Consider the following 11,316-nt stretch of genomic DNA (forward strand, 5'->3'; position numbering starts at 1 on the left):
CTTTCAAACTCATTACAGACATACTGAAATTCATTGATTAGAAAATAAAAAACAAAGATACACTTTGTCACATTTGTCTATTTAAATATAGTAATTGGGTAAAGTCAAGTAGAGTTTGATTGCTTAAAAAGGAATGGGAATAAGCACATTTATATAATCGAATCCCTACTTAGCTCATTTTACAGTTTTGTCATAGTTCTGTAATCCAGTTCTGATCAGATCAAGTGCCAATTTTTCAAGTAGCAAAGTCGAGTCTGCAAGATTTACAACAATTACACCTTCTCTGCACCAATATTATGAGGAAAAACAGCTCTAGTTTAATCTAGTTTAATCTTTTACACAAACTTAAATTTAGCTCATCTCCCATTTTAATTTCTTCTTTTCACAGAAATAAAATCAAAGAAAAGTCTGTGGAATCCAACCGAGCAATGTTTGGAAGGAAGCAACAGTCTGCAATTCAATCACAGGGAAGACTAGAATCACCAAGATCTCATTTACTGTGTTCATCTACTGCTACACCCCATTAGAGCTGCATAGAGATTAACCCCAGAGATGACACAAGAACAATGAGCTCCAGTTGTATATGCAAAATCGATTAAAATAAAAGCTCTCAATGACAACAAAATAAACAAATATTGACAAAAGTGGACATTCTCCTTTCTTTGTGTGATCCTGCCGCAAATGCATATGTGAGTGAGAGTGCAGAGTAAAGAATTATTAAATAAATGCAAAATACTGTTTGTTTTCGGTCACCTTTTGCACCTAAAAAGCTCATTTTTAGCTTGGTGTAGTTCTGATTATTATGTAACTCAGAGGAATTCTAAGTTAGAATATTTGGGACACATCAATAAGGAGCATTCTTACCTGACTATTATAAATATGTAAACTATATTTGGGGATTTTGGCTGATAGTTTAAAAAGAAAAATGTGTGTTTTTCAGTCCAAACATGGACAAGAAACCGTAAGTCATCACATGTGTGAATATATAACTGCGTAGCTTGTTTTTTTTCATCATTTTGGGCCTTGAGCTCTTACCTCCTAGGTCTCCATCAGTGAAGAAGCTCAGGAAAGACAGGGAGTTGCAGTCCACGCCATTGTAGGCGTCTGAGGGGTCCAAGCTTTTCAGCAGGTCTCTGATGTGGCGCACATGGATCCGAGCTTCACGCACTGTGTAAGGCTCTGGTGGACCAACAAATTTATGAAAGCAGAGTTAAAGCAAATAAAGTAAAACAAATAGGTTTAGATTGAAAAATTAACATTTTACTTGAAATATCTTCAGTTAAAAGGATAATCCACCAACTCAAATGTATTTTAAACTGTTTTAGACATAATTTTTTCTTGAAGAGACTTCTTTGATTGATTCAACGTTAACCCCAGAGCAAAGCGCTCCAAAATATCCTGAGAGCTTCTTCCTAGATTTGCCTGAGAAACAGGATCCTGCATCTACCCGATTGTTCGCCTGAAATCAGACACTCTCATGGTGGACGTGGCTTCGTTTTGCACAGATACACGCAGATTTAAAGGACACGCTCTTCATACGATCCTTTGTCCTGTTGTGCAACATGCACTCGATCCTGCACATGCACGGCTTGCAAAACAAAACCGGCCAAATTCCTGCGGTTCAGACAAAATGGATGCAGCTTTTGAACCCAATTCCCTTCTATTAATGTGTGACTGAGCTTCATCTTAATGCACTCCTGCACACTCAGGAAATACAATGTCTGGCAGCACAGCCAACATTTTTTAACTATAATACTCAAATATGAATAATTTTTTTTAAGAGTAAAAGTGATGTTGCATAGTTTTGAAGCAGACCTTCAACCACTTTGAGCAGGGAGCCCTCCTGCAGGCCTTCGATGGACTTCAGCTCCGCAAAGTTGTCCAGGACGTTTCCATCCAGCTGCAGAGAGAAGCAGGTCCGGTGGCACGTGTCCTCCCGATCCATCAAAACCTGATGGATTTCCTGCACCATTTCTTGGGGAGACACCTGATAAACCAGACAGATCAAGATGAGCATGGAAGGAGACTTATTGATGTTCAGGAAAATGACAGTGGATTAGCTCTTGTCAAAGGTTTTCCTCACCTGCAGGTCAAATGGCTCGGTTCCAGGTGCTTGAATCTTAACTGTGAAGCCGGTGTCCTGGATCACGATAACTTCCTGTTCGTTGGAATCGTCGCCGGCGTCTGCCTCGCCGTTCCCATCCTGCTTCGGTTCTGCCTCCTCCGCATGGTCGTGAGCTCCATCGCCGTTCACCATTGCTGTTTCTGCACTGTGCTCTGTGAATAAGAAATGCCAAAAAGTGGAACCTTTTACAGATTTTAAACTATGCAAACATTTTTGTGGCACTGATGGATTTCTTATGAATTTTCACGTATCAGCCTAATAAAGTCCAGTATCAGTTTTTTGGTCTCTTTCATATCAGCCTGTCATTGCGTCATTAAAGTGTGATGACTAGAAAAGCAGCAACAAAGGAGGTCATCCAGCTGCTGGTCTTTTTCTTGCTATACTTTTTGTACATCGTGTTTAACAGAATACCGCCGTTTAGAGGAAAACAGAAACGATAGCTTCGCGCTATATTGGTGCTTTCGAATGTCGTCATCACTTTCGGCAGATCAACAGGTGGATACAGCGACTCCAGCCCATCAGTTACGTTCCATTTTTCTACAGACCTACAATAAATGATGGTCCCCAAGAGGTACGGGTCAGTACTGTTTAATGTGTCCATTTAACGCTGGAAACGGTCAAAATACCAGACTGGACCGCTCAGTGTAAACGAGGTTTATAATGTTGTAAGCAGTTTAAACCTGAAGTTTAGCTATAGTACTGTGACTTAAAGCTTCAGAAAACTACACACTTCAAACCTTTAAAATCTGGTGTTCACTGTTGTAGATTAGTCACGACTATGTCGATTATTAAAATAGTCGACAACTAATTTAATTGTCGATTATTTTTTTTTTCTCTCTCTCAAAACTATGGTGTAGTTAAGTTGGATACAGATGTGAGAACTCAGCAACACAAAATTGCATTTTTGTTATATTTGAGTCATTTTAATGCCAGAAACAAATGAAAGAAAAAAGCTGTACGATTCATTAAAGGTTTAATAAACTATCCTCCTAATCGTCGGTATTTTAGTTAGCTTAAGCACTTAAGAGTTTAAAGCTAATGATGGTTAAGATGAATGTTTTACAATCAGTTTAAGCATAACCTGATTAGTCGACTAAAAGAAAAAATAATCGGTGATTAGTCAACAATTAAAATAATAGTTTGTGGCAGCCCTAGTTGTGACCCTTTAAGTTTCAACACTACAAAGTAGATCCTCTTCTCATCAATAAAACAAGATGAAAAACTGTTGGTTCTAGATAAATGTAGCCTGCTTATATCTATTTCTAGCTACTTACAGGATACTACAACATGGTGCTGGGCGATATGATGATATATGGGTGACAGAAAAGTGTTCGCTTTTTTTTTTTTATTTTTATTCAACTGTTTTGCACTTTAAAAAATGTTTCTCATTTGTCACGACTCAGTTACATGTTAATTGAAAAAAAATAAAGTAAGAGAAAAGTAACTTTTGTCCATTTTTTGAGAATAACTATATCACGACATATATCGTTATAGTGATAGAAAATAATTTGTATTGTGATTTACAGTTTTTTTTCCCATATCACCCAGCGCTATTGCTCCATATACTTTAAACCTGTCTAGAATATAAAAAACAGCTACATAAAAGGCAACTGGACAACAGAAAAACTGCTCAGGCCAACACTGGAGGAAATTTACCCAGAAGGCCTAGGAATTTTGGGTTAGTATTCACAGGAGGGAATTGTTTGTTACAAATACAAAACCTGAAAGTCAGCTGAGGGCCGTCCAGCAGCTGTTTTATAAAGCTCATGTCACTGCCAAGTCTAAATACCGTCTTTAGTTACAAGATGGATTATAATTTCAGCGAGTGAAAAAAGACAGTTACAAAAAAAGTCTACATTCATAGGGAGAAAAGCACAGCCTGCGTTCTCTGAGACACAACCGCTGCAAGATGAATGCGTCCTTGCTGGGTCTAGCGCAGCATCAGGGTTACTGAAAGCAGGGGGGGCAGCGGAGGGGCTCTGTGGCTGGACGGCGGGCTCCGGGTGGGAACAAACACGCTGGAGAGGTGGAGCAGGCCACGCTCTGAATAACAAACACAAGAGCTTCAGAGAGTTCACATGAGTTAATGACGCTAGAAAGAAGAGAGGGGCTGGTGTCCAGTTTGCCAGTGTGGTGGTATTTGATTTCAGCATGAATGTTTCATTTCTTGTTTGTTCCTCAATGCTCTGAGTCTGAATCTGAATGTCATGGATGGACGAGCAGAAGATGCTGAACTTCTGGTTTGGCACACTCAAGGAGACCAAGTTGTTCTTAAAAGAGATTTTGAAGAACAACTTGGTCTCCTCGAGTCCAAGTTGTTCTTCAAAGAGATTTTGATGATTATTCCACCAAAAAAAGATTCTAGACATGCAGGCATAACATAAGAAGAATATTAAGAAGGTTGGAAAATTTTGAGGATTTTACCATCAAAATAATTCTAAATTTAAATTAAACTTAATTTATTCTCCAAATGACCCACGTCTACATAGGCGAGCATCTAACATAAAAGTGGTCCGTCCGATTGGTCAAATGCAAAAAGGGCTGCAATAAGATTGTTTCTACATGTGTAAACATTTAAAGTACCCATTTATTGCAATTTAAGCAGTCTATTTCGATACTTATATTGCGACAATCATTCATTTTTTTTCGGATTTTATGTCTAATTATCTGCAAAATTACCGTCATGAAGTCCAATGAGGCCATTTTTCTTTGTGATTTTGGGCTATATAAATAAAATTGAATTGATTTGACTAAACTAAATTTGGGATGTATTGTGAAAACTTAGTACTTGACTGTTTTAACATACAACAAGGGATCTCATAGGAACAAGTATTACCATAAAACATCAATGAAAACATTGACACAATTTACTCTGAGCATTAGACACAACTGTAAACCATTACCAGGGATCTAATATGAACATGTATCCCAATCAAGAATAAAATGCATCTGAAAACAGAATAATGGGGATTTTTTACAGATAAACTCAAATTATGCAAATTTCGGCTGATACCAAAACTGGCACCAATATATTGTCCATCCATGTCTACTACCAAGCACAAATTTTATTTCTACACCAACTGAAAAATGAAAACAAAACTATATACAATTTAAAACAGGAAAAACTTCATGTTTGACATCATGTGCCTCTGCAATTATTTGAGGTTTGAACTGTGCATCATAAATTACTTTCCTGTCAGTGAGTTGAACTGACATTTTGATTGGATTTTTGACTCAACCAACAACATTTAAACTCTCACTCTATCTTTTGATCCATCTTTAAATCTATTGATTATATCACTTTTAGCTTAACTAAAAAATAACAACTCATATTCTAGCAGAGTGGCCACAATTAATAAGAAATAAGAGAACCGCTGAGAGCATTATCAGAGCAACCCCACCCCCGTTCCCATCATTCACAACAGAGAATTCTCAATTTAAACATTCTTTTTCTACCTTACTGTCCCAACCTAACATTAGTGGTGCAACAAAAATGGATGAGAAATATTAGAGCGATCCAGCCGTAAAGTTCTGAGTCAGGTTCTATCTTAGACGAGGAAAACAAAGACGTTCATGGATCTACTTGTCTACGAGCAGATTCATCAGAATGGAGCGGAGCAGGGAGCTTGGGCCCGCCCAGCGTATTTTCTATTTAACAACTATAATAGTTTTCAAATGGAATTTTTTTTTCCACCTCCCAACAATTTAAATAAAGAAATTCTAAGAAATGTCGTTTTAATCTTAATGTTCTTTATATATTAGAATGGTGACATCAGGGTAACATAACATCAGAGATGTCTAAAGGTCTGTAGAATATCCCACATAATTATCCTTTAAGGAAAAAATGGGTTTGGGTTCCTATGGGTTAAAAAGTTTAATAAGTGGTTAAAGGGTGCAATTTCAAAATGTCTCCTTATCTATATAAAACCCATGTAAAAACAGCTTTAGGTGTATTTTACACTTAGGCTGTAATGGATTGGGAGAAAACACTGAGCAGATTTCAAGTATTGCACTCTCCTACATTTGGATTCCTCTCACGAGGTCAAAGGAATGAATCAATAAAACAAATCAGACAAAAAACAACTGTAGACGATGTCTCTGTCCTCTGAAACAAGCCAGGAGTCCAAAAGGAATTCAAGGAAAGAGCTTTTCTATACTCAGACACACACTCTTCATTTCAGAGCACACAATAATGTTTTACATCCAGCTGTCTACCCACTCAAAAACCCTTGACATCGGGACCATGGCTACTGCTATGGCAACCTTAACCAGACTGACAGCCCTGAAAGCAACAACACAAGGCCTTTCTCTAATCCTGCATGCTGGACCGTCTCTGTCCAGCATAAAAGACGGAGACGGAATTCTCATTTTGAATCCATCTTCATGAAAACAAACCAACACAAACTCCAACGGCTTATTATTGCAGTAGTTTTAAGCTACTGTGCCAATGTGTCAGTGACGTAGATTATCAAGGCCAACGTTCACCTCACAGAAGCAATAAGCTTCTTAAAACCATTGAGAGTGACCCTGGTGTAAACACGTGTGCTCGGACACCCGCTGCGAGTTGGTCCTGTTACTATTTTAACCAACAGATGGCTCGGTCAATTTTGTCACCACCCCATGACTACAAACAGTGATGACCGGTTAAACCTTACTAATTAATTCTTCAAGCGTCTTCTTCTTCAAAAACAAAAAAGAAACAGAAAGTCCAGCGAAATACACTTATCCTTTTCTGCAAGTTAAATTAAAAGTTTCCCTTAGCTAAAAACAGTGAATTTAACTAGTCTATACTAAAAGTCAGGCTATATACTTAAACTTTACTTTTTATATACTATCAATATACTCTTAACTGTTTCAATTTAGTCTAAAGAAGTACTCAGTTATTATACTTACTACACTATAAGAACAATATCTATAGTGGGGGTGAGCAAACCACAGCCTGTGGGCCATGTGTGGCACATTAAGCTATTTAATCTGGCTTGTCAAACTGAATATTATATTGATAATCCTTAAATAATTTTCCCCCATGTAATTCTAGTGTATTCTGATAAATAACAAATAAATTGACCTTTGTTTAGGTGTCTAAATTTATTCTACATTCATGTGATGTTGGAAAATTTGCAGGTTTTGTGTAATTCCTGTATGTTTTCAAGTCATATTTCCAATTATTCTACATCCACCAGCATTTCTCTAAATTTGTGCTTTTCACTGAGGGACATCAACCCATTGGTGCAATTGGCACTAAAATGAGAGAGAAAAATAGTTTTGAAATAAAAACTCAAAAATTAATAACTTAATAAAATAAACTTCAAGTGCACTATGTTTTTTTAACTTTTCAATAATAAAGTTGAATTCCCATTCACAGAAATACTGGAATTTATACCAAATATGCCCCTCTTCCCATATGTCAAACTAGAACTAAATAAAGTAAAACTTTCCTTTAATAAAACTATTCTAAAATGTATTGCTTGCACGTCTACCATTTAAGACAGATTTAAAGACTTTATAAATGAACTCTGTTAATCTCAAAGTTAACATGAAGCCCCCAAAGTTGTTGTCCTATCAGTTTGCAGACCCACCGTGACCCCAGAGCAAACCACGCGCACAAACCCCTTCAAGCCCTCCCTTCACGTCACTTTTCTCCCCACTCTCTGCCGTTTCCGTGCGACCTTCACGGCATCTTTCCCCACGCGTCTTACTCACCAGTTTACATGAAAGCGCATGTATTTTTAGGGTAACCTTCCCTGTCACCGAGCACACACCACCATGACTTCGTTACTGCTACCGACTTCCGCTTCCCGGTCAAAGCAGGAGTGACCGAAATAGTCATCCTCCGCAGGGGGGGAGGGAAGAGAGCAGGTGAGTGTTTTCACTCACGTATGTGCGTAACATAGTCACAACCCGGTCACGATTCCTTATTGAGAACCTATTAACCACGTAGATAATTGTTCACAAAGGTTGTTTGACATATACTCTTAAGAAAACACACAGCGGCGTTTGAAGCTCCCCCGTGTAAGAGAGCGCAGTGGGAGGCTCCACTGAAGGTGACCTTCAGTCGGTTCCTGACATGCCGTTACCGAACACGTGTGTCGGGGTGAGCGGCGTCTTTAACTGACATGCGCTTTGATGACCAGTTCTGCCTCATGAAGAAAAATAATGTATTTTTTAACTCACTTCGCTGCGGTTTGGGGAGAAATTAGCTTTAAAAGCGCGACGCTGTGAGCGTTAGCCGGCTAGCTTTGCACTGAATGAAGGAGCTAGCTGTAGCATTGCTGCTAGCTTGTTTGGGTCAAGCTGGCGGAGAGTCGGGTCCACACGAACCCCTGCACTAGTGAAGGTTGGAGTAGTCGCTCCAACCAGCAGACAAACTAGTGGCTCGGTCTTACAAATTAACTGTCCAGTAGGTTATTTGGGAGGAAAGTAGGGGTTAACCACCACCACCACCTTGGGTTTGACTTGAGGACTCTCAAGCGTTACCGGTACTTGTAATATTCCCCACACAGATGCTGCCGCAGCACCGCGTAACGTGCATGTATGCGCAGCTCAGTCTCACCGCAGGGATCCTTCAGCTGCGTCTCGCCGTCCTGGGCTCCATCCCCGGCTTTATCCGCAAGATCAACCGGATTACAGTCAGGCACTGACGCCGGGATGTCATCTGTCTTGCTCACCATGGTCGGCAGTCAGTGTGGCGACAGAAATTTCCCCCCGCAGCTCTGCTTCGGTGTGTGATAATCGCAGCAGTTAAAAACAAATTCTTCGGATAACGCGATGTGCGAGGAGGGGTGCAGGCTGACACAAACAAGTGCACGGAGGAAGGACAGCGCTGTACATGGCAAGGAGCACACGTGGTTCGTGCTCCCCTCCTCTTGACCTCTTTGCCTTTGCGCCTCTCCTCCCCCCTGAGCGTGAGACTACGGAGAGCCACGCGGGACAAATCATTTTTAGTAAACCTATTTTTTAATCAAAAGCACACAAATGGAGCAAAGTTTGCCCTTGAACTTTTATTATTAGATCAATTTTAATCACTGCCACGATTAAAAATGTGGAATGCAATTTGAAAAAGTTAAATTAACAGAAATAATTGAAAGATTTGATGTTTATATTTAAAAGAAGGATTTCTATCAATTTTCTTAATCCACTTTGTTCCTTTTGGGGTCATGGAGTTGCTGGAGCCTGTCCTACCTACTGTTGGGTGAAGGTGGGGTACACCTAGACAGGCCACCAGTCTGTCACATAATCATTTCCACATATTCACACCTAGTTACTTCAGAGTATGAAGCATGTTTTTGGACTGTGAGAGGAAACCGCAGTCACGCATGTACGGGGAGAGCACACACACAACTCAAAGTCAAACCAGCGCCTTCTCATTGTGAGGTGAGATTTGTTACAGAAACAAAACCAGAAAATCTGAGGAGCCATCGCTCTGGTTGTTTAATAAATGTCAAGCCACTTTCCATGTCTTTTAGTTACAGTTATTTATCAAAGGTTAATATTTTCTTGTGACTTCCAGTGAGAGAACACAAAACTAAAACCAGCAAATTCAAATGGAGACGAGACCCAATCAAATTTCCTTCAACAGAGACATACATTTACATAACTGAATCCTCTTTTAGTAAATCTGTGTAGACTTTTGAGTTTTTTGATACACAGCAATACTCTATCCTATCAAAATGATGCAGATGACTCAGTTTAGCACTTCAGTCATTCTTACTCACTGCAGAGTCCATACACAGATAAAGTTCAAATTATATTGTACGATCTGCTATGTGTAGCAATGATTACTGAATTAATCTTTAACATGACGTGTCATTCATGTTATTGTTTACTGAAATCATGATAGTATATTTTATGAAGATAATCAGTAAGCATTTTATTTGTTAGTTGACAAAAAAAATCTACACTTTATCTGATCAGAACTGGATTATGACAACTATTCAAAAATATTAAATGAAATAACTCAATAGGGGTGGGATATTCTTTCCGCACTTTTTAAAGCAATAAATCAAGCTCTAATTGACTTGAGTTAATAATCATCTCTATTTTTTATTATAAAATATTGCCACTGTTATTTTATTCAAAAATTCACATACATTTTTTTTTTTTAATTTCTGTAATCAGTTTGATATATCTATGTGTTTTTTGTGGAGGAATTATGACAGTGTCAGTCCTGTCTACAGGTTTTTGCAATGGTTTCTGTCACTCAGAAAATACACTTTAAACCAGCTCTGCCCGTGTACACCTCTCTGGATTGCATAATATCAAAGTACATCTCTGGTCCAATAAGAACCACTTCAGACTACGAGGAGCTCAAGGACAAGCCCACTCACAATCCGGACTTAACAGGATAAAGCAGCATTCCAGTCTAATGCAGCCAAAATCTGGAACAGTCTTCCTGTTGATGTTTGACAAGTTTAACTCTGACAGAGTTTAAACCCAGGCTGAGAACAATGCTTTTGAAAATAGTCTATTTAAGTGTACTAAAAGTGTACTTAAATTACTAAAAGTGAGACAGTATGCTTGAATTTTACTTTTTATATATACTATCTATATATTATAAACGTGAAATGTTCCAATTTAGTCTAAATAAGTATTCAGTTAGTACACGTCCTACACTACATGTACATGTCTTCAATGAAATAAAATTATTTAGCGTACTACTTTTTGCTAAGGGAGTACATGACAGCCAAAAGTTTTCTATCTGCACTACCCTCTCTTATATATAGTTTTTAACAGATTTTTGTTATTAATAGCTAAAAATTAGTAATTTTGCTCAGACGTTTTTATCCATTAAATTTGTATTTTGTTGTGTGGAGCATGAATTGTGCTTTACAATAAAAAATTCCCTTCCAGTGATTTTAAAATAGGAACATGTGCAAGGTTGCCAACACTACATGGGATATTTTTGATTTGAAAAGTATTTGCATAAAGATTATTTTGAATACATTATTTTGCCTCATATGGAGGAGTTTAAGTATCTTCTGGTCTTGTTCGCGAGTGAGGGAAGGACACAAAAGTTTGACATTAATTCCTTTTTGTTATTTTAGCATACTGTGAATGCAAGTGCACTGGCACCTAGTTACCAACTAGTAGCCAGTGTACCTATTTCTATCCTGAAAATCTTCTTTACATTAAAAGCTTCCCTTTAGTCTGGGTTGCGCTGCTTGTAGATCCTGTGACCAGGTTTGGACTAG

The 11,316-nt window shown here is 38.4% G+C and overlaps 1 protein-coding gene across 3 annotated transcripts in view; it reads right to left on the reverse strand.

Moving 5' to 3' along the window:
* Window positions 1-9,040, reverse strand: part of cluha (clustered mitochondria (cluA/CLU1) homolog a) — a 24,939-nt gene extending 15,899 nt beyond the window's left edge. For 2 of the 3 annotated variants that reach the window (XM_024277882.2, XM_024277881.2), the window contains exons 1-4: window positions 8,679-9,040; window positions 2,084-2,277; window positions 1,816-1,987; window positions 1,036-1,179 (exon numbers count right to left, since the gene is read on the reverse strand). In XM_024277882.2, coding sequence (XP_024133650.1) covers window positions 1,036-1,179; window positions 1,816-1,987; window positions 2,084-2,277; window positions 8,679-8,796 — 628 coding nt within the window. In that variant the 5' untranslated portion in view covers window positions 8,797-9,040. Of the gene's footprint in view, window positions 1-1,035; window positions 1,180-1,815; window positions 1,988-2,083; window positions 2,278-7,828; window positions 7,921-8,678 lie in introns of those variants that run through there. The other variant, XM_024277883.2, reaches the window with a different exon arrangement.
* Window positions 9,041-11,316: the final 2,276 nt, after the last annotated feature.

The sequence above is a fragment of the Oryzias melastigma genome, linkage group LG13 (assembly GCF_002922805.2).
Source record: "Oryzias melastigma strain HK-1 linkage group LG13, ASM292280v2, whole genome shotgun sequence".
NCBI lineage: Eukaryota > Metazoa > Chordata > Actinopteri > Beloniformes > Adrianichthyidae > Oryzias > Oryzias melastigma.